General features: G+C 44.1%; 1 protein-coding gene across 1 annotated transcript in view; it reads left to right on the plus strand.

Annotated features, from left to right (window-relative positions):
- Nucleotides 1-25273, plus strand: part of galnt9 (polypeptide N-acetylgalactosaminyltransferase 9) — a 100669-nt gene that overhangs the window by 65316 nt on the left and 10080 nt on the right. The window contains exons 6-7 of the mRNA XM_076997870.1: nt 1174-1291; nt 18389-18574. Coding sequence (XP_076853985.1) covers nt 1174-1291; nt 18389-18574 — 304 coding nt within the window. The remainder of the gene's footprint in view (nt 1-1173; nt 1292-18388; nt 18575-25273) is intronic.

The following is a 25273-nucleotide window of genomic DNA, read 5'->3' on the forward strand; positions in this document are numbered from 1 at the left end:
GCACAGATAGGGCACAGGTAGGGCACAGGTAGGGCACAGATAGGGCATAGGTAAGGCACAGGTAGGGCACAGGTAAGGCACAGGTAAGGCACAGGTAGGGCACAGGTAGGGCACAAGTAAGGCACAGGTAAGGCACAGGTAAGGCACAGATAAGGCACAGATGGGGCATAGGTAAGGCACAGGTAAGGCACAGGTAGAGACAGGTAGGGCATAGGTAAGGCACAGATAAGGCACAGGTAGAGACAGGTAGGGCACAGGTAAGGCACAGGTAGGGCACAGGTAAGGCACAGGTAGGTCGTGCAGTTGGGCCTCTGAAGACAGATGCTTCACACCTCTTGTAACTGCTTGGCATGGCTACAAAGACATGAATGTGATTCCAATCTAGACAATCTCACAGGCGCCGACATTCACAGCAGTTGTTTTCCTTACCAGAAAGTTGTGCTTTGTTGAGCTGGTTGGTGGTGATTGGTTGGTTATCATGATTGACAATGTCTGTGTGAGTGTGCGTGTTTGTGTTTGTGTGTACTGTGTGCGCATGTGTGTGCCTGGGTGTCTGTTGGTGATACAGGATTAACACATAAGCACAAAAGCACCTTGAACACATGTATGGAGGTACAGTATGTATGTGTGAATGTGTGTATGTGTGTGTGTATGTTTCTCTCAGCCATCTCTCTTTCTCCTAACCTACCTTGTATTACCACTTCACTCTTTTTCCTATTCACCCATCCATACTCCCCCATTCTCCCCTGTGTGTGTGTGTGTGTGTGTGTGTGTGTGTGTGTGTGTGTGTGTGTGTGTGTGTGTGTGTGTGTGTGTGACTGCGTGCGTGCGTGCGTGTGAATGTGTGTGTGTGTGTGTGTGACTGCGTGTGTGCGTGCGTGTGTGTGAATGTGTGTGTGTGTGTGTGTGTGTGTGTGTGTGTGTGTGTAGTTTGGTGCAGGATAGGTGTAACAGACCCTGTGCAGCTTTGGAGTTGCCGATGTTCTAGTCTGCTGCTTTATCATAAGACAACTGAGACGTTGTTAAAGTTCATGAACGTTTGATGTAGACCAATAAAAGACCTATTTCTCCTTCTCTTCATCTCCGTCTGTCTCCCCCTCTCCTCATTTTCTTTATCTCACCCCTTTTCTCTCTATCTTCCCTATCTCCCTCTCTTTCTCTTTCCCTGACCAGGACTCCTGCGATGATTGGTTGTTCATTTGTAGTGGACCGTGAGTACTTTGGAGAAATTGGACTTCTCGATCCAGGCATGGAGGTTTACGGTGGAGAAAACATTGAGCTTGGAATGAGGGTGAGTAGCTTTGCACTCATGCCCACGGGGGACAGGGTGAGACGACCAATCGGCTCGCATCTTACGTTCTGAATCTGTTCCTTTTGGTGTTACAGTACATTACAAATATGTGTGGCCATTCCTGCTATAGAATAGTGATGGAGAAGAGGGGCGGAGCACAGCTCTGTCAGCACATTAGATCCTCACATAAACTCCAAACCAAGCACCAAACATCCTCCCCCGCCACCAAGTTAGGATTTATTATTATGGCAAATGTACAGCGTTTGGATTGCCGTTTAATCGCGCTGACTAACACGTAAGCACATTTAATGACGTTCTTTATCCACGGCGTCACACCGTCGACACCAGCTATTGAGCAGGAGACGTGTGGGCCACTGGCCGCCTCACAGCGGCCCGCTTCAAAACGCCTCACCATTCGGAAATTGCCAATTCCATTTTAAAGCAGCAATGGGTGAAATTTATTTCTGCGTGAGGCCAGAGAATTAGAGAGGGACTCAAACCTGTTTAAATTCAGAAAATGTTCCCCTTTTAGTGGAGTGGAACAGCCTTGAAGAAACAGAAGATGAAGGTTATTTAGAAGAAACTGTGTTGATTCGCACCAAAGCCTCTTGACGGTCGGCCATTTCACAGTCACTACTACTGCAGCAGGTTTTATCTTCTGAATACACAGTCATGTATTAAGTTCTCAAGACTCTATCAGCTGCTTCTCCCTATGACAACACACATCACAGATGGCAATTCTCACTGGCTAACAAAATGTTTACTGTTTTTGTCTCATAAAAAAACAGGTGGTGCTTATAGTACTTTTAATACTGATCTCAAATCTGTCTTTTTTGATAGTTTTTTTTAATCAAGCATGGTTTTTCAGCAACAGATCAATAGAGCAATAATATTTCAGAAAAAGTATATATTTTCTAGGTACTTGTAGATAAGGCAATTATTACACATAAAATATACACAAACATACTTCTAAAACATACAGGAGTCTGGACCGTCTCTTTTCAGAGTCCAGAAGAAATTAATATGATATGAAATCTTTGTTGACCAGTTGTAACATCATAAGTTGTGACATCACATCATGGACACAGAGCTGAGACTGAAACTGAGGAGATTAGCCGTCCGGGTAAACGTCACCAAACGTCACAGCAGGGTATAACGCCTCTCTCATTCTTGTGAAATTTTTTGTGTGTCGCTGTGGTATTCTGCTGGGCTTTAGTCTTTTTCATTGTCTAAAATGTAAACATCAAGTGTATTGATATTTCACAACATAATCGAGGATTAAAGGATCAACTTGTAGCCTGTAAACTTCTTACATTTTTTTTTCCTTTTTTATTACATTCTTGGAATAATTTTGTAAATTATTTAGTTTGTAAATGAATACAATGAATTACAAAATGAAGTGATTTAGAAATGAAAATTACAGTAAAGGTTGTGGGTAGGGCATTGTATTCCTAAATCAGTGTTGCTGAAGACTCTATGTTATGAACATCTGTCTTGACAGGTTATGAGAAATAACCGCCTTATGCCTGTCGTATCCAGTGTGTTACTAGACACATTGTGTAGGTCTCTACACTTCCAGACTGTAGCACAGCTACTGTCATTTATAATTCAACAGCCACCTGCCTCTCCTCTCCCCCACCCCTTTAATTATTGGTCAGTTTTTGATCACAGAGCCACTGCTGATTGGATATTAGTCATGCATTAACCCAGTATTAACACTAGAGTGACAGTGATGTGGTAATTTCACGGTTGTTGAGCTGGTGAAGTGGATCAGCAGCCTTTACTCGTGTCTCTATCTCTATGGAGTAGTTTTCCCCATCTCTCTATGGGGTAGTTTTCCCCATCTCTCTATGGGGTAGTTTTCCCCATCTCTCTATGGAGTAGTTTTCTCCATCTCTCTATGGAGTAGTTTTCCCCATCTCTCTATGGAGTAGTTTTCCCCATCTCTCTATGGAGTAGTTTTCCCCATCTCTCTATGGAGTAGTTTTCCCCATCTCTCTATGGAGTAGTTTTCCCCATCTCTCTATGGAGTAGTTTTCCCCATCTCTCTATGGGGTAGTTTTCCCCATCTCTCTATGGAGTAGTTTTCCCCATCTCTCTATGGAGTAGTTTTCCCCATCTCTCTATGGAGTAGTTTTCCCCATCTCTCTATGGAGTAGTTTTCCCCATCTCTCTATGGAGTAGTTTTCCCCATCTCTCTATGGAGTAGTTTTCCCCATCTCTCTATGGAGTAGTTTTCCCCATCTCTCTATGGGGTAGTTTTCCCCATCTCTCTATGGAGTAGTTTTCCCCATCTCTCTATGGAGTAGTTTTCCCCATCTCTCTATGGAGTAGTTTTCCCCATCTCTCTATGGAGTAGTTTTCCCCATCTCTCTATGGAGTAGTTTTCCCCATCTCTCTATGGAGTAGTTTTCCCCATCTCTCTATGGAGTAGTTTTCCCCATCTCTCTATGGGGTAGTTTTCCCCATCTCTCTATGGAGTAGTTTTCCCCATCTCTCTATGGAGTAGTTTTCCCCATCTCTCTATGGAGTAGTTTTCCCCATCTCTCTATGGAGTAGTTTTCCCCATCTCTCTATGGGGTAGTTTTCCCCATCTCTCTATGGAGTAGTTTTCCCCATCTCTCTATGGGGTAGTTTTCCCCATCTCTCTATGGAGTAGTTTTCCCCATCTCTCTGTGGGGTAGTTTTCTCCATCTCTCTATGGGGTAGTTTTCCCCATCTCTCTATGGGGTAGTTGTCTCAATCTCTGCTGGGTTGTTGTCTCCGTCTTTGCGGGGTAATTGTCTCCGTCTCTTATGAGTAGTTGTCTTCGTCTCTGCGGGGTAGTTGTCTCCATCTCTGCGGGGTCGTTTTCTCCATCTCTGCTGGGTTGTTGTCTCCGTCTTTGCGGGGTAATTGTCTCCGTCTCTGATGAGTAGTTGTCTTCATCTCTGCGGGGTAGTTTTCTCTGTGGTGTGGTTGTCTCTGCTGCTGCAGGGTAGTTGTCTGCCACCCCAAACACCTCCAACCAACAGCTGTCAGAAATAAGCCAATTATGAAATGTTGGAAGATAACTGACCTTAGGAAGTTTCTTATATAAGTGGCAGGTTAGTGCAGAATTTGAACTTTTTGACCAAGAGACAAATTCTGTTCTGTTTACTGCTAGCAGTAAGCAGCCTATTATATGTTTCCTTTTCAATTTCATAGGAAAGTGACAAATCTGACTCAAAACTACAAACTTCAGAACTTTTGCGCTGATCCAGCAAACCGTCCTCTGCTAGCATTACCTGCTAGCATTACCTGCAAAATGGCCAATTTATCATCAAACTGCTTTGAAACAGCTCAGATATGTGCTCATGTTTGCTGGCCTACTGCAGTGCCTCCTTCAAAGCATTCATCTGCTCCAGGAACTGCTCAGCGTCCGCCCCGGGTGGCTGTGATTGACGGGTACATGTTTAACAATTAGCCTTGTGTCACGCTCTTTAGAAAGCCAGCTTCTGATCGCTCTGAGCAGAGGTGGCTCTGACACAGGAGGTTATTGAGTATTCATGGCTGCTGTTTACAGTCCAGCCTTCTTACGCTCAGCCACACAGAAAGAATGATTTAGCGCAGTTGTGTCAGAGAAGAGAGTGCTTTAGGTTTTAGCATGTGCAAGTGTGGCTCTATGGATTCATCGCTCGGTTTGTGTTTTAGAGCTTTTAGCTCTTGGTGTGTGTTTTAGAGTTTTTAGTTTAGCACTCGGTTTGTGTTTTAGAGCTTTTAGTTTAGCTCTTGGTGTGTGTTTTAGAGCTTTTAGTTTAGCACACGGTTTGTATTTTAGAGCTTTTCGTTTAGCTCTTGGTTTGTGTTTTAGAGCTTTTAGTTTAGCACACGGTTTGTATTTTAGAGCTTTTAGTTTAGCACTCGGTTTGTGTTTTAGAGCTTTTAGTTTAGCTCTTGGTGTGTGTTTTAGAGCTTTTAGTTTAGCACACGGTTTGTATTTTAGAGCTTTTAGTTTAGCTCTTGGTTTGTGTTTTAGAGCACACGGTTTGTATTTTAGAGCTTTTAGTTTAGCACTCGGTTTTTGTTTTAGAGCATTTGGTTTAGCGCTTGGCTTGTCTTTGTCATGCTGCTCCCAGCTCTGCAGCTCTAATTTCCCATGATGCCATGTCCGAACAGGTACACCTGTCTCCAGTAATCAGCTAACTCTGCCTAGGTCAGCATCCCTGGACTACTGAACGTTTCCACTTGTTGTCCGTTATTGTTTTGTCACTTGTGTATTCTTCATGAGGTGCTGGCCTGGTTTCCTTTGAGTTGTCTCACTGGTTTGAGTGGTCTGAATGGTTTGGATGGTTTGAGTGCTTTTTCTTGTACAAGTTCTGGTCGTGTTTTTTAGCCCTGCCTTCTCTGTACTGTGTTTTTTTAGATTTGCCCTTTTGTACCTCAGCGTATGGACCTGCTTTCCTGGTTCAGACCTGTTTCTGTCTATTCTTCAGATGTTCTGGGTGTTTGATCACTCTGTCCTGGATCCGACCTTTGCCCTTACACAAGTAAAGTGTTGTTTGATTTCATCTGTTAGTGTCTGTCTGATTCTCTCACAGAGCTTTAGAGCATTTAGCACTCGGTTTGTATTTTATAGCATTTAAATTGTGTTGTAGAGCATGTGGTATTTGGTTTGTGTTAAAATGCAGATGAGTGAGGAAAGTCACAAAGGTTTCTAAAGCCTTCTGTCATTCTAGAAACAGGCAGAGGAGGAGGGACAATGGAACGTGACATCAGCAAGGTGGAGCTTCAACACGGCTGGAGTTTAATGTCTGTTAACCTGTGCCAGATGTCAGAGGCAGAGATTCAAAGTTCTTGTTCAGACAGGCCCAGAATGTTCCGCAGTGTTCCGGCTGGCCTACTTCTGACAGCCTCGTTTTCATTATTAGTGCAGAGGTTTTGGACTTCAAGAGTTGAAGAAATACTAAATGGAGGTAAGGGACTAGAACTGTCTCATATCAGACGAGGCACTTCTAGAAGGTTCTGCCTCGTGCATTGGCAGAGCTAGTGGCTGTTGGGGACATAATGCTGTGGGGGCGGGGAGGATGGGGGTTTGATGAGGACTGCCAAGCCCATTAAATGAGCGTTTTTTTTCTGCTGTGCAAATCATGCTTCAATAGTTTAATGTCAAAGTAAAACCAGGGCTGCCTTATACACTGGACTAAATAAACAACAGACACCGATCTTTATGTATGAACGAAATGTACGTTATTCTCTTTGGAATACACCTTCTCAAACACACCTTCCTGCTACTGTACTGCAGTGCCATGAATATTTATTATTATGTATATATTATGCAAGGAATTTAACTGTTTGGAAATTGGTCAAATTTGAATGAGATCAGTTGCGTTAAGAGCTAACAGCCACAAGCACACAGCATTTGCTGTCTTGTTGTAGTCAGTGTTGTTTGGTGTCACGCCCTGACAATGTGAGAGCCATAGGTACATGGGCCAGGTATGTTCTAGAAGCAGCTGATCAGTGCACAGAAGCCCGTGAGGCCCAAAGCGGTGGTGTAGTGTGTAGGTACAGTCCTGGAGCTGACTTCACAATCTTCACAATCTTAAAGCCACCTTCTCTGTCCTTGACACTAGAATGCTCGGGGCAGATATGTGTTACTCACTAGATGTCCTTTTGATAGAGATTATGTTGGTTATATATATATATATATATATATATATATATATATATATATATATATACACCCATAACTATGCCCATACCCATAACTATATATAAATATATATATATATATATATATATATATATATATATATATATATATATATATATATATATATATATATATATACACTGAAGTGTAGTGAGTGATGGATGTAGTGGTGGATGTAGAGGTGGATGTAGTGATGGATGTAGAGATGGATGTAGTGGTGGATGTAGTGGTGTATGTAGTGGTGGATGTAGTGATGGATGTAGTGGTGGGTGTAGTGGTGGATGTAGTGGTGGATGTAGAGGTGGATGTAGTGGTGGATGTAGTGATGGATGTAGTGATGGATGTAGAGGTGGATGTAGTGATGGATGTAGTTATGAATGTAGTGGTGGATGTAGAGGTGGGCATAGTTATGGGTGTAGTGAAGGATGTAGTGGTGGATGTAGAGGTGGATGTAGTGGTGGATGTAGTGATGGATGTAGTGATGGATGTAGTGGTGTATGTAGTGGTGGATGTAGAGGTGGATGTAGTGATTGATGTAGTGGTGGATGTAGAGGTGGATGTAGTGATGGATGTAGTGGTGGATGTAGTGGTGGATGTAGTGGTGGATGTAGAGGTGGATGTAGTGATTGATGTAGTGATGGATGTAGAGGTGGATGTAGTGATGGGTGTAGTGGTGGATGTAGTGATGGATGTAGTGATGGATGTAGTGGTGGATGTAGTGATGGATGTAGAGGTGGATGTAGTGATGGATGTAGAGGTGGATGTAGTGGTGGATGTAGTGATGGAAGTAGTGGTGGATGTAGTGATGGATGTAGTGATGGATGTAGTGGTGGATGTAGAGGTGGATGTAGTGATGGATGTAGTGGTGGATGTAGTGGTGGATGTAGTGGTGGATGTAGAGGTGGATGTAGTGATTGATGTAGTGATGGATGTAGAGGTGGATGTAGTGATGGGTGTAGTGGTGGATGTAGTGATGGATGTAGTGATGGATGTAGTGGTGGATGTAGTGATGGATGTAGAGGTGGATGTAGTGATGGATGTAGAGGTGGATGTAGTGGTGGATGTAGTGATGGAAGTAGTGGTGGATGTAGTGATGGATGTAGTGATGGATGTAGTGGTGGATGTAGAGGTGGATGTAGTGATGGATGTAGTGATGGATGTAGAGGTGGATGTAGAGGTGGATGTAGTGGTGGATGTAGTGATGGATGTAGAGGTGGATGTAGTGGTGGATGTAGTGGTGGATGTAGTGATTGATGTAGTGATGGATGTAGTGATTGATGTAGTGATGGATGTAGTGATTGATGTAGTGATGGATGTAGTGGTGGATGTAGTGATGGATGTAGAGGTGGATGTAGTGGTGGATGTAGTGGTGGATGTAGTGATGGATGTAGAGGTGGATGTAGTGGTGGATGTAGAGGTGGATGTAGTGGTGGATGTAGTGATGGATGTAGAGGTGGATGTAGTGGTGGATGTAGTGGTGGATGTAGAGGTGGATGTAGTGATGGATGTAGAGGTGGATGTAGTGGTGGATGTAGAGGTGGATGTAGTGGTGGATGTAGTGATGGATGTAGTGGTGGATGTAGAGGTGGATGTAGTGATGGATGTAGTGATGGATGTAGTGATTGATGTAGTGATGGATGTAGAGGTGGATGTAGTGGTGGATGTAGTGATGGATGTAGTGATGGATGTAGTGGTGGATGTAGTGATGGATGTAGAGGTGGATGTAGTGGTGGATGTAGTGACTGGAGAGTAGTCGGATGTAGTGATGATGGTAGTAAGGATGTAGTGAGGATGTAGTGAGGATGTAGAGGTGGATGTAGTTGGATGTAGTAGGTGGATAGAGTGCTGGATGCTGTAGTGATGGATGTAGAGGTGGATGTAGCTGGTGGATGTAGTGATGGATGTAGAGGAGGTAGTGATGGATGTAAGTGCTGGATCGTAGTGATGGCTGTAGTGATGGATGTAGTGGTGGATGTAGTGGTGGATGTAGTGGTGGATGTAGTGGTGGATGTAGTGGTGGATGTCAGTGAGTAGGTGATGTAGAGGTGCGATCGTAGTGAGATGTAGAGGTGGAAGTAGTGCTGGATGTAGTGATGGCATGTCAGATGCGAGTAGGCTGGATGTAGTGATGATGTAGTTGATGATGTAGTGATGATGTAGAGGATGTAGTGGTGGATGTCGAGCTGGATGTAGTGATGGACTGTAGTGCTGGATGTCTGTATGTGATGATGACTGTAGTGATGGATGTAGTGATGGATGTCGTGATGGATGTAGATAGTGATGGCTGTAGTGGTGGATGTAGTCTAGTGATGACGATGTAGAGATGGATCAGTAGTGCTGGATGTAGTGATGGATGTAGTGATGGATGTCAGTGAGATGCTAGTGGCATACGAGATGTAGTGAAGGATGTAGAGATGGATGTAGTGATGGATGTAGTGATGGATGTAGAGGTGGATGTAGAGGTGGATGTAGAGGTAGATGCCAGATGTATCTGTGATAGAACATCAGGAACAAGGAACCTCTGAAGAAGTCTCGAGAATCCCACCCGAGAAACCCGAGCTAGCCAATGGTGAGGTACGGTGAAGCCCATCGGTGGTACCCATGGTCATGAGTGTTCACGCGGCTGTGACCGCCCCAATTGAGCGACCGCCTCCAGCAGATCCCAGAAACATCATCAAATCTCCTCCCCGAAGCGCACAGGCATGGGAGCAAAGATACTACACAGCACCCTCACTCCAAACTCACCACACACTTCACACTCTACACACACACCACACTCTCTCTCTCTCTCTCTCTCTCTCTCTCTCTCTCTCTCTCTCTCTCTCTCTCTCTCTCTCTCTCTCCCTCTCCCCCTCTCTCTCTCTCTCTCTCCCTCTCTCTCTCTCATCTCTCTCTCTCTCTCTCTCTCTCTCTCTCTCTCTCTCTCTCTCTCTTCTCTCTCTTTCCTGGCCACTGGATCTTAGACACAGTGTTCAATGCTCAGAGTTTGTTTGATTTCATAGATGCGTTTGCTTTATAGAGAGCACATGCTACCATGACTGCACTCACTGTGACTTCCACAAACCCTGGTCACATTCATCTCCATCCAGCAGAGATACTTCTGTAGTAGAATATGAGAGGTACTGGTTGAGTGAGTTCAAAGCCAGGGGAATGTTGAAAAGATTTTTATGACAGTTTCCAAGTTACTAGCAGTCTTGCAAGTGATTCGATTCAGAAGCTCTCACGATGTAAAATGGACCCTTAGAAACTGGCCCACTGCAAGGCTATTTATTTGTCTCAGCACATTCTCTAACCAGCACATTCTTTAACCAACACATTATGGACGTTTCTGTTGCACAGTGCAAAAGGACACCGACTGTAATCCACTATGACTCACTACAATTACAGTACATTCAAGGTCCAAAATATTAGACAAAGTTTTGCCGTGTGCTTTCCTCTGTCTGATCTGCCCTGTTCCTGATCTTGGGCCACTAGTGTTCATCAACATTGCAAAGAATATATTCCCTGGCAGTGTAGCATTGGTTAAATCTCCAACCTTGTCTGATCCAACCCGGGCAGTTCAAATGCTGTGATTGCCCTGTCTGATGTATATAACAGCCAATCACAAACCTTTCTAGCAGGTAATTGAAGATCTCCAGTGATGGAACTGGGTAATTCCAGGTCAAACAAAGAAGACGACCCACGGAGACCCAACAGAAGCTGAACCTTCATTTCCTTATAGAAATATCTGAGGGAACAAGGAGCAGCTGGTCCTCAGAATTCTCAAAGATTACCTTTGAGATCCCTGAGGATCTGGTTGGATATAACTGGATTTGGGTGGATCTGATTAGATTTGGTTAGTTATAAACAGTTCATGCGTGGCATGAAGCGGCCTTCCCCGAGAGCAGGTTGAGGAGAGTATTAGCAGACTTTCTTCCCAAACTTTCACTGCTGCGATTTTTAAATACTTCAGATCACTTGTAATACAGATTTTGACCATTGATACACCACCAGTTCAGCCAACAGTTCACTTCAGTATTGATCACGCCATGTCCTTCCCTAGCTCATACATTAGGCAGAACGTGTGGATCAATGACTTGATTACTTGCCTTAATGAAGTAAGAAGTATTTACTGTATAGATTAGTACAGACTTTTCCTCTGATTGGGTCTGTCAGGTTAGAGAAGATGGTAGGATGAGATAAACTAGTCAGTGGGCTTCTGGAGAAATTAGATAAGGAGGAAGTTCAGGAGATGATTCCTACTGCAACAGAGGCAGTTGGACTGGGGGACCCACACGCACATGATGTAAAGTGGTGTGTGTTCTTTTAAAAAGTCACCATTGACCTGTAAATACATTTACAAGATGTGATAACAGGTTGAGAGCATGCATGCCAAACCGGACCGGACATGTATCAGGTGGAACAGAAGTCAGAGGATATTTGAGATGTGTTTGCAACTCAAATTGATTTCTAGGCAACGGAACTGACAGGAGCATCTAGGGAATTAACTCTCCCAAATACTACTAAAAAAAAAAGACCTGAAATCTCGACAGCAGGAGCATGTTAGGCATCAGTAGGTGTAGTGCGGATTACACCGCATGTCGGGAATCTGTGAGTGACACTGACTGGAAGGTTTGCCCCAAGGCAGTGCAATGGTAGAGTTCCTCATTATCAAATCTTTCTCCTAAATCTCAGCACATCTGACAGCATTATCATTTACACACAGGCCACCTTCTCTCATATGTCGGCACATCTGAACATAGGTGTTTATTATTTGATAATAACTGTTAAATGGATTTTTGGTGCATGGTAGAAGATAGAGTTCACAATGTCTGTCTCACTCTAGTGTGACTGTGTGCATGTGTGTCTCACCCCATGCGTCTGTGTATGTATGTGTATACGTCTCACCACTGTGGGATGTTCCTGGATGTCTGTCTCACATCTTCATATCGACGTATATCTGCATCTGTGTGTCTCACCACTGTGCCGGTGTACTTGTGTGACTGTGTCGTCCCCGTGTGTCTGTCATCCTACATGTCAGCATGTCGATGGGAGATCACAGCCTTTCTTTGATTTCTCAGGTAACATCACTCTGCATGTCAGATTCCAAAGAATCAGAAGTCTCTGAATTATACATCAGACAAACACACACACACACATACCAAAAATGCACTGTAGCATTTTTCGTTTAATCAGTGTTCTAGAAGTGTTTTAGTGGTTCAGGGATTGGCATGGCACTCGGGGTAAGAGGAATGAACAAATAAGTAAATGTTGCATAAATTATGCTAATGAACATTTGTTTGTTTGTTTATTCAGAGTGCTCCATTCAAATTACTCATAGTGTTTTTAAAAAGATTTCTCATCTCTTTTATTCATATGTAACAAAGTCTTTTGTGAAAATGTGGAGTAGGGACCACTTTGCATATTCATTATCGTGGCTCTGTTTATGTGCACTGTTTATTTACAAGAGGGGGCGGAGCCTTGGGTGGTGACGCAAGCCTTTTGAACCTTCCTGACAATGCACAGCCAGGATTATCAGAGGTTACGGCATGTGTCATTGTGACAGCTTGACTAATGTGGAATGGGCTGTGCACAGGTGTGTACAGGGTCCCCCTGCGCTCACTACCTCGTGTATCTGAGCAGCATGTGTGCACATGCTTGTGAACCTGGATAATTGGATAATTGGAAATGGATAATTGGATAATTGGAAATGGATAAATGGATAATTGGAAAGCTTGAATTGGTTTGTAAAATGTCCCCAAGGACGAGGAGTCAATTATCCTGCACACACCGCAGAGGACACACGCTATGATGAAGGCTTCAGGCAGACGTCGTCATCATCATCATCAAAGGGGGTTGATGTAGGCTGTCAAGCCTCGATTATGTTGGAGATGTTTATTCCCAGCTTAGAGCACAGACTCTGACGGGGTCTTTTGATTGGCCACTTCTCAGAGCACAGACTTTGACGTGCTCTTTTGATTGGCTGTCATCTGCGTGTACATACAGGAAGTGAGTCGCCTGTACTTATCCCTCCCACACTGCACATAGAAGACAGTGGACCGAGATGTAGTGGCCGAACCTTTGAGAAACCAGCATATGGTGTGAGTGCTCTGTGCTGCACACACACAAACACACACACACACACAGCATCACGGGATGGCACAAAAGAAATCAAAGAGTTGATCCTCATGAGGAGTGTGATATCCTAGCTGGGCTTTCCAAGTGTCCAGTTCCTGATTTACGATGCTTCCCTGTGGTTTTACAGGGCTACTGATCATCACGGCCATTTAGCAGCTGATTAATGAAACATACTTCAGATAGCGGCTCCTGGCAAGAGAATTCAATTAAAATTAGCCAGGACTTAATCTGTGTTGTACATCAGAAGAAATGCCCTTACACTCAAACAACAGACAGCCAAAGCTTTCAAAACGACAGAGAAAGATGGCAAGTGTGTTCAGTAAAATTTTGTGTATGGTTAAACAGCTTTTGTATCTTCTGTATATTTGTATCTAACTCATTAAATAGTATAAAGTAATTTGACAGGGATGAATATAGTGAGACGTACTAACCACTAGTTAGTCTCTGAACAAAACCTCCTCACCTTGCTGCATTCAACCTCAGAATAATTATTTGGAGCAAGCCCGAAATTCAGTAATGGGGCTGTTTTCTCTCTCTCTCTCTCTCTCTCTCTCTCTCTCTCTCTCTCTCTCTCTCTCTCTCTCTCTCTCTCTCTCTCTCTCTCTCCTATACACCTTCTCTCTCATTGTACCTCTCATACTCTCTCCTTCACTATCACTCCCACACACTCTTTGCCCTGTTTGTCTTTCTCCCTCTTTTCCTTTCTTTCCCTCATCCCCTCCCCATCCCCCCCCACACACACACACACACTCCTCTCTCAGCATGAGGTAAATACATCTCTGCCTGTCCTCAAGCACAGGGTCTCATCATCGTGCCACTGCTGTCCGGAGGGTAGAAAGCTGAAGTCGTTGTGTCTGATTTGGTTTGCTAATGCAGTGCTGATACAGCCCCAGAGTGGACCTGATAACCGTGGAAACGTGACGCACATCTGAGGCCAGCACTGATTGGCCATGTGCCGGCTGCCCCGCACTCTCATCCCTCTCCACCCCAGGGCAAAGTTCAAAGAAAGGCCAATCAGCAACAGACAGGCGGATTATGCTAATATTATGCTAATGCATTTCAGATTTGTTACCAGCATTAAACTATGTATCTTCTATATACATGATTTTATTTGAATTTTTTAAATAAATTCAGATGGCAGAGAACACAACCACATCTGTTAAACCATAACACATAACATATAACCACATCTCTTATGTCTATGTCACTAGATAAAAGTTGTTGTTTTTTTTACTGCTTACATCACAGCAGTAAATGCGGTCTTACCCAGGCTGACTCAGACTCTGAACAGAGAGACCAGAGTACGATTATTCTGCTCCTCCTCTTCCTGTTGTGGGATTATACACGTTCACACCCTGTTCAGTTTTCCTCAGCTTGTTGATCCTTCATAAGTATTTTGTATTGGGTACACTGTAAATCAATGGGCTGATGTAGGATACGTCTTAAAACCAATGGCACATGTGCTGGATTCACTTCTGACCTCACGTGTGCTGGATTCACTTTTAACCTCACGTGTGCTGGATTCACTTTTGACCTCACATGTGCTGGATTAACTTCTGGCCTCACGTGTGCTGGATTCACTTTTGACCTCACGTGTGCTGGATTCACTTTTGACCTCACATGTGCTGGATTCACTTCTGACCTCACGTATGCTGGATTCACTTGTGACCTCACATGTGCTGAATTCACTTTTGACCTCACATGTGCTGGATTCACTTGTGACCTCACATGTGCTGGATTCACTTGTGACCTCACGTGTGCTGGATTCACTTGTGACCTCACATGTGCTGGATTCACTTGTAACCTCACATGTGCTGGATTCACTTGTGACCTCCTGTGTGCTGGATTCACTAGTAATCTCACGTGCTGGAATCACTTCTGACCTCACTTGTGCTAGATACACTTCTTACCTCACGTGTGCTGGATTCATTTCTGATCTCACTGAAGGTGCAAGGCCTGTGCGATTATTTGTGTGTGTGTGTGTGTGTGTGTGTGTGTGTGTGTGTGTGTGTGTGTGTGTGTGTGTGTGTGTGCGCAAACAGCATTCTGCAGATGTGCCTCCCTAACAGTGGGTGATGACGCCTCTGATAATCATAGTACTAACACTTTAGCCTGGGAGTTGTATAACTGAACTGTAACCGATTACTGAGTTACAGCACCTTAATACTTCATAAAAATGACTCCACAATCTAATTAATTTCAGGCCTGTATGTAATGAAAGTTAATAACTAAGTAGGCTGTTACCTAATGCATATAATGAGGAGAGCAAAAGGTATTCAAACCTGAGGCTTCACAGCACTTACAGATGATTGCAAAACATCATTAGGAACAGATGTGCATTTGCAATAAAATCTAGTTCTGACTCTGTTAGCTCTAGTTCTATTAGCGGTTAGTTCTGGTTCTGTTAGTTGTTAGTTCTGATTCTGTTAGTCGTTAGCTCTGATGCTGTTACCTCTGATGCTGTTATTACTGAAACACACACTCTACTGAAACAACCCCTCTACTGAAACATACCCTCTACTGAAACACCCCCTCTACTGAAACACCCTCTCTACTGAAACACCCTCTCTACTGTAACACCCCCTCTACTGAAACACATCCTGTACTGAGACACGTCCTCTACTGAAACACATCCTGTACTGAGACACGTCCTCTACTGAAACACATCCTGTACTGAGACACGTCCTCTACTGAAACACCCCCTCTACTGAAACACATCCTGTACTGAGACACGTCCTCTACTGAAACACCCTCTCTACTGAAACACCCCCTCTACTGAAACACACCCTCTACTGAAACACATCCTCTACTGAAACACACCCTCTACTGAAACACATCCTCTACTGAATCTGATTGACAGAGAATCTGCTTAAAAAACATGAAATTAGTAATTTGATTGGTTGAAAAGGTGACACACATTCCAATCCAAACACACTTCCAATTATTTTCCAATGTATGTTTAAACTTGACCCTCTTTAAATGAGAGGAACTGATTTTGTCCTTTGTCATATTTTATTCATAAGCAAACTCAGAAGATTGCTTTCAGGTATCATGACGCATGAACTTTATTTCTTTAGAATGACCTTCTGAAATGTGGGAGAGTCATGAGTCACCTGTAATGCAGCCTTCTGGTAGTGAGAATATGTGTGGGTTCTAGGTCTAGAAAATTTATTCATTAAAATAAATTAAGAGTTTTCTATAACAGATTACTGAATATTCTAATAAGTACATTTAGTTGCCATCATTACCATATTATGTACTATGATTTCTATATTCATTACTATGGGTGACCTCATTAGCATCTCATGTATGACTGCTATAATCACTACTATGGGTTACCTCATTAGCATCTCATGTATTATGACTGATATAATCACTACTATGGGTGACCTCATTAGCATCTCATGTACTATGACTGCTATAATCACTACTATGGGTGACCTCATTAGCATCTCATGTACTATGACTGCTATAATCAATACTATACTATAATAAAAAACTATTTTTTTGTTTTTGAGCACTTTGCATTGATTAGATTATTATGATTAGATTACACTACATTCTGTGATATTGATTAGATTATACTATATTCAGTGATATTGATTAGATTATACTATATTCAGTGATATTGATTAGATTACACTATATTCAATAATATTGTAACATTGTTTTATCACAAATCTAGTTTACTAAATCTTAACATTTGTTTTTCTTCCCAAACCCTGTGGACCTTTTCCTGAATTTAAATATTTTTAGAACTTTGTTTTTAAAGTGACATGGCAATTTAAATTTACATTACATATTTGTTACTTAAATACACAAATACAACATAAATGAAATTAATAAATGAGGTCCGTGTTACACTTAAAATATTTGCAATTTGATGCATGAAGCAAAATCATTGTTGACCAGAGTTACTATTCAAACTTTGTAAGCAGTTCAGATTCAATGTTATATAAGGTGAATGACTTCCATTAGTCCGCAAGTCTTTTGGCTGCTGCATGTGTGTTTGAGGCATAGTGCCTCTAAACATAAAGCTGTTTCCTCTGAGACAGGACGAGAGTGTGTCCACCTCATTATGTGCACTCAGACGGAGAGAAAGCGTTCACTCCAGACACTGGTCACTCTTGGCTAGTACCTTCACCAGGATGTCTCTCACTGCTCTGGGCCCAGCAGGAGGAAGACACAGAGCTGCTTTGGCTGAAATGATCGCAATGTAAATTACCGCTCTATAAATTACCGCTCTACAAATTACCGCTCTATAAGTTATAACTCTATATATTACCGCTCTGTAAATTACCAGTCTATAAATAACAGCTCTGGAAATAACCACTCTATAAATTACCGCTCTGTAAATTGCCACTCTATAAATAACAGCTCTGTAAATGACCACTCTATAAAGTACCATTCTATAAATTACCACTCTATAAATTACCACTTTATAAATTACTGCTCTGTAAACCATTCTGTAAATGACCACTCTAAAAATTACAGCTCTATAAATTTACCACTATACAAATTACCACTCTGTAAATTACCACTCTGAAAATTACCACTCTATAAATTACCGATCTATGAGGAGTGTTTAGGAGCAGTGACTTGGGAGTCTCGCTGCTCTTTGTGTGTAGGCATTTAAAGATGCAGCATTTCTTTTGGCTGTTCAGCAGTGCAGTAACAAAGTCACAGGCATTGGGTCTGCTCTCATCCAATCAGCATCTCCGTCTCCTCTTACATCAGCATACAGTACAGTATCGAACCCTCAATAGCTGCATCAAACACACACACACACACACACACACACACACACACACACACACACACACACACACACACACACACACACACACACACACACACACATGCATGCACACAGACACTCAAACATATTTGCACGCACACATAAATTCACACATACACATATGCAAACACTCATTTACACATATACATATACACACAGATATACAGATATGCATGCACACACACACACACACACACACACACACCAGCAGCTGCACATAGCTGACATCGTCAGGACATCCATCTAAATGATCAGCAAACACCACAGGACAATCATGGTGTGACGCTAAAGTAATACTACAATACTATAATACTACAATATACTATAATACTACAGAAATATATTAATGTTCTAATAGCTCTGGGCCTCAAACGACTAAAATGTGTTTAAAATAGAAATACATTTTACATAAGAAAATGTTTGCAAACACATAAGTCAAATCATTGTTCTAATTATGCATTTCTGTTCTCTCTCGTGTCTCCCCACCTTCCCTCTCTGGCCCCCCCTACAGGTGTGGCAGTGTGGGGGCAGCATGGAGGTCCTGCCCTGTGCGCGCGTGGCACACATCGAGCGCACTAAAAAACCGTACAACAACGACATCGACTACTACGCCAAACGCAACGCCCTGCGTGCGGCCGAGGTCTGGATGGACGAGTACAAGACCCACGTGTACATGGCCTGGAACATCCCCATGAGTGTGAGTCTGAAACTCACCCTAACCCCTATCCCTAAATCCTAACACTAACCCTAACCTGTACCCCTAACCCCTAACCTTAGCCCCTATCCATAACCCCTTCCCCTAACCCTAACCTCTACCCCTACCCATAACCCCTAACCCCTACCCATAACCCCAACCCCTAACCCTAACCTCTACCCCTAACCCCTAACCCCTACCCATAACCCTAACCCTGTCCCTAGCTGCCACCATCGCTGTAATTCCAGACTCCTGTGGATTCTTCCCAAAGCTCCCAGCGTGACTGAGCTCAGACATGGACGTGTTTTTAAACCTGACTGAGCAGCGAGTGTTCAGGTTTAGCAGCGTGTCTTTAAAGCAGAGCTGATTCATGTAGGGGGGACGGGCCACACAGTTGATCTCCAGCGGCCTAATTGCAGAGGAAGAACAGCTGGACTGTCCCACTGAAATATTCATCTGTGTGTAGCGGAGCGTAAAAAAGTCTTCGCATGTTGGAAATATTCATTTCTGTGTCAGTAAACATGCCATCAGTGAGAGCCCACAGACAAGGAACAGTTTCCCATTTGAAGAATGGAGCAATTAATGCCACTTCTTCCTAGGTTTCATGTCTGGAAACATTGTTCATAGCCCGTCTGTAATCAGAGGCTGCTGGACCAACATCATTAGCTGGCGAATTCTTCTGAAGTGTAGCGCAGCAGGAAATGAAGTTCATATGGTCCACTAACACAACGCTGTCTGTCTGCTAGACGTCCACTAACACAACGCTGTCTGTGTGCTAGACGTCCACTAATACAGCTGTCTGTCTGCTAGACGTCCACTAACACAGCTGTCTGTGTGCTAGACGTCCACTAACACAACGCTGTCTGTCTGCTAGACGTCCACTAACACAGCTGTCTGTGTGCTAGACGTCCACTAACACAGCTGTCTGTCTGCTAACACAACTGTCTGTGTTCTAGACGTCCACTAACACAGCTGTCTGTGTGCTAGACGTCCACTAACACAGCTGTCTGTGTGCTAGACGTCCACTAACACAGCTGTCTGTCTGCTAGACGTCCACTAACACAACGCTGTCTGTCTGCTAGACGTCCACTAACACAGCTGTCTGTGTGCTAGACGTCCACTAACACAGCTGTCTGTCTGCTAACACAACTGTCTGTGTTCTAGACGTCCACTAACACAGCTGTCTGTGTGCTAGACGTCCACTAACACAGCTGTCTGTGTGCTAGACGTTCACTAATACTGCTGTCTGTGTGCTAGACGTCCACTAATACAGCTGTCTGTCTGCTAGACGTCCACTAACACAGCTGTCTGTGTGCTAGACGTCCACTAATACAGCTGTCTGTCTGCTAGACATCCACTAACACAACACTGTCTGTGTGCTAGATGTCCATTAGCACAACGCTGTCTGTGTGCTAGATGTCCATTAACACAGCGCTGTCTGTCTTCTAGACGTCCATTAACACAGCGCTGTCTGTCTGCTAGACGTCCATTAACACAGGGCTGTCTGTCTGCTAGACGTCCATTAACACAGTGCTGTCTGTCTGCTAGACTTCCATTAACACAGTGCTGTCTGTCTGCTAGACTTCCATTAACACAGTGCTGTCTGTCTGCTAGACGTCCATTAACACAGCGCTGTCTGTCTGCTAGACGTCCATTAACACAGTGCGGTCTATCTGCTAGATGTACATTAACACAGCACTGTCTGTCTGCTAGATGTACATTAACACAGTGCTGTCTGTCTGCTAGACGTCCATTAACACAGTGCTGTCTGTCTGCTAGACGTCCATTAACACAGTGCTGTCTGTCTGCTAGATGTCCATTAACACAGCGCTGTCTGTCTGCTAGACGTCCATTAACACAGCGCTGTCTGTCTTCTAGACGCCCATTAACACAGCGCTGTCTGTCTGCTAGACGTCCATTAACACAGTGCTGTCTGTCTGCTAGACGTCCATTAACACAGTGCTGTCTGTCTGCTAGACTTCCATTAACACAGTGCTGTCTGTGTGCTAGACGTCCATTAACACAGTGCTGTCTGTCTACTAGACGTCCATTAACACAGTGCTGTCTGTCTGCTAGACGTCCATTAACACAGTGCTGTCTGTCTGCTAGACGTCCATTAACACAGTGCTGTCTGTCTGCTAGACGTCCATTAACACAGCGCTGTCTGTCTGCTAGATGTCCATTAACACAGTACTGTCTGTCTACTAGACGTCCATTAACACAGTGCTGTCTGTCTGCTAGACGTCCATTAACACAGTGCTGTCTGTCTGCTAGACGTCCATTAACACAGTGCTGTATGTGTGTTAGACGTCCATTAACACAGCGCTGTCTGTCTGCTAGACGTCCATTAACACAGTGCTGTCTGTCTGCTAGACGTCCATTAACACAGTGCTGTCTGTCTGCTAGACGTCCATTAACACAGCGCTGTCTGTGTGTTAGACGTCCATTAACACAGCGCTGTCTGTCTGCTAGACGTCCATTAACACAGCGCTGTCTGTGTGTTGGACGTCCATTAACACAGCGCTGTCTGTCTGCTAGACGTCCATTAACACAGCGCTGCCTGTCTGCTAGACGTCCATTAACACAGTGCTTTTTGTGTGTTAGATGTCCATTAACACAGCGCTGTCTGTCTGCTAGACGTCCATTAACACAGTGCTGTCTGTCAGATAGATGTCTATTAACACAGCACTGTCTGTCAGATAGACGTCCAATAACACAGTGCTGTCTGTCTGCTAGACGTCCATTAACACAGCGCTGTCTGTCAGATAGACGTCCATTAACACAGTGCTGTCTGTCTGCTAGACGTCCATTAACACAGCGCTGTCTGTCTGCTAGACGTCCATTAACACAGCGCTGTCTGTCAGATAGACGTCCATTAACACAGTGCTGTCTGTCTGCTAGACGTCCATTAACATAGCGCTGTCTGTCTGCTAGACGTCCATTAACACAGCGCTGTCTGTCTGCTAGATGTCCATTAACACAGCGCTGTCTGTCTGCTAGACGTCCATTAACACAGTGCTGTCTGTCTGCTAGACGTCCATTAACACAGCGCTGTCTGTGTGTTAGACGTCCATTAACACAGCGCTGTCTGTCTGCTAGACGTCCATTAACACAGCGCTGTCTGTGTGTTGGACGTCCATTAACACAGCGCTGTCTGTCTGCTAGACGTCCATTAACACAGCGCTGTCTGTCTGCTAGATGTCCATTAACACAGCGCTGCCTGTCTGCTAGACGTCCATTAACACAGTGCTTTTTGTGTGTTAGATGTCCATTAACACAGCGCTGTCTGTCTGCTAGACGTCCATTAACACAGTGCTGTCTGTCAGATAGACGTCTATTAACACAGCACTGTCTGTCAGATAGACGTCCAATAACACAGTGCTGTCTGTCTGCTAGACGTCCATTAACACAGCGCTGTCTGTCAGATAGACGTCCATTAACACAGTGCTGTCTGTCTGCTAGACGTCCATTAACACAGCGCTGTCTGTCTGCTAGACGTCCATTAACACAGCGCTGTCTGTCAGATAGACGTCCATTAACACAGCGCTGTCTGTCAGATAGACGTCCATTAACACAGTGCTGTCTGTCTGCTAGACGTCCATTAACACAGCGCTGTCTGTCTGCTAGACGTCCATTAACACAGCGCTGTCTGTCTGCTAGATGTCCATTAACACAGCGCTGCCTGTCTGCTAGACGTCCATTAACACAGTGCTTTTTGTGTGTTAGATGTCCATTAACACAGCGCTGTCTGTCTGCTAGACGTCCATTAACACAGTGCTGTCTGTCAGATAGACGTCTATTAACACAGCACTGTCTGTCAGATAGACGTCCAATAACACAGTGCTGTCTGTCTGCTAGACGTCCATTAACACAGCGCTGTCTGTCAGATAGACGTCCATTAACACAGTGCTGTCTGTCTGCTAGACGTCCATTAACACAGCGCTGTCGGGTCTGCTAGACGTCCATTAACACAGCGCTGTCTGTGTGTTAGACGTCCATTAACACAGTGCTGTCTGTCTGCTAGACGTCTATTAACACAGCGCTGTCTGTGCGATAGACATCCATTAACACAGCGCTGTCTGTGTGTTAGACGTCCATTAACACAGTGCTGTCTGTCTGCTAGACGTCCATTAACACAGCGCTGTCTGTGCGATAGACATCCATTAACACAGCGCTGTCTGTGTGTTAGACGTCCATTAACACAGCGCTGTCTGTCTGCTAGACGTCCATTAACACAGCGCTGTCTGTGCGATAGACATCCATTAACACAGCACTCACGGAGTCTCACGGAGCTGAAGCATGTGACTGTGGACTTGGTAATCTGGCTTAAGCAGTGTGCAGGGTGACTGCCTTTGCACGACACAATAAGAAATATTTTTATATAAAACCCTCTCGTAATGAAGGCGTTGGTGTCTGAGGACCAGGGCTCACTGGAGCGTTGAGATGATTAGGAATCCTCCACGTCAGGTCCCATGAGTCTTCTCTGTCCTAACACAAGTCTGGACGCTAGAGTGAGCGCTGACGCTAATGCTGGGAATTAAAGAGTTGACAGGCTTGGCAGAGGCACGGCGGCATGGCTAATGAGAGAACAATGAGGGGCTCAGATGACTGACATATCAACACACACACACACACACACACACACACATGTGCACACCCACACACACACACACACACACACACGTGCACACACACACACACACGTGCACACACACACACACACATGTGCACACCCACACACACACACACACACACACACACACACACACACACTACACGTGCACACGCACACACACACACACCCACAAACACATATACACACACATACACGTGCACACACACATACATGTGCACGCACACATATACACACACACACGTGCACATGCACGCACACATACAAGTGCACACACACACACAAACACACACATATACACACACACACGCCCATGTGCACACACACATGCACACACACAAACACACGTGCACACACACACACAAACACACACACTTGCACACATGCACAAACACACACTTGCATAAATGTGCACACACACACACACATGCACACACACATACATGTGCACACACAAATGCGCATACACACACATGCACATGTGCACACACATACACGTGCACACACACAAATGCACACATGCACATGTGCACACACACACACACACTCAAACACGCAAATGCACACGTACACACTCACACAAACACACATGTGCACACACGCACAAACACACACTTGCATAAATGTGCACACACGCACAAACACACACTTGCATAAATGGGCACAGACGCACACAGACACACACACACATGCACACAAACACAGACACACATGCACACACACAGATAAAGTACACAAGATAACGTCACCTGTGAAGTTTTAGGATCCAGTGTATATTAGTATATGTTTAAATCATTAGAAGTGTTTAAATCATAACATTCATTATATATGATTGTAAATTGCTGAGAGTGTAGATCAATAGTTTTTCTTTGAATTATGTAACTTCATTGCTGTCATAGCAACAATGGCCATTGCAAACAGAAATGTCATTAATACAATGTCCATTAGTATTTAAATGCCTCGACGTTGCAAATGACGCATCCTTAATCCTCCTGGTCTGAAGGTGTTCAACAACCGTATCAGCAAGTCTTCTCGTGGTTTCTCCAACGTAATGCTGATCTCATCTCTTGGAAGCGATACAGCATCTATCCTATGTTGCACTTTTAGGTTGCACATAAACACACACTCACACACACCCATACATCGCACTCATTTGTACTATATGTATTTGGTTTACTTTCTGTTCTTCTTTGCAGTGGTCATTTGAGCTGGTTGCGTGTTTTATTTTATTATTTTTTTTTCTTCTTTTCTTTTTCTTCTTCTTTCTTTTCCTGCCTCTTTGTCTTTTCCCTTTTTATTATTTCTCTCCCCCTCTTTTCTTGGTCCACCTAACCCCAATAATTATCACTTTGCATATTGTTATCACTATATATTGTTATCACTATACTATATATTATACAGAATTGTTATAATTGCCATTTAAATCTGTACATAAAAACAAAGTCCTCCAAAGATGGGGGGGTGGAGGTGGGCCAAAAAAAAAAAAAAAGGAAGCGATACAGCACCAGTATCCTGCAGTAGCAGCAGAAGCAGGGCCCAGTAACGCTGGATCTTCTCATGGGCGTCTCTAGACCTGCTGCAGGCTACAGTCTCCACAGTTATTATGTTCTCGCCCCAGCAGGGTCATGGTGGAATCCACAGGCTGTATGGCTGCTGTAGGGCTGATGAACACCAGTCACTCCATACTCAACCCCTACTCACCCTGCCATACTGCCATGATGAACACCAGTCACTCCATACTCAACCCCTACTCACCACTACTCACCCTGCCATACTGCCATGATGAACACCAATCACTCCATACTCAACCCCTACTCACCACTACTCACCCTGCCATACTGCCATGATGAACACCAGTCACTCCATACTCAACCCCTACTCACCACTACTCACCCTGCCATACTGCCATGATGAACACCAGTCACTCCATACTCAACCCCTACTCACCACTACTCACCCTGCCATACTACCATGATGAACACCAGTCACTCCATACTCAACCCCTACTCACCACTACTCACCCTGCCATACTGCCATGATGAACACCAGTCACTCCATACTCAACCCCT

This window comes from Brachyhypopomus gauderio, chromosome 3 (genome assembly GCF_052324685.1).
Source record: "Brachyhypopomus gauderio isolate BG-103 chromosome 3, BGAUD_0.2, whole genome shotgun sequence".
Taxonomy (NCBI): Eukaryota; Metazoa; Chordata; class Actinopteri; order Gymnotiformes; family Hypopomidae; genus Brachyhypopomus; species Brachyhypopomus gauderio.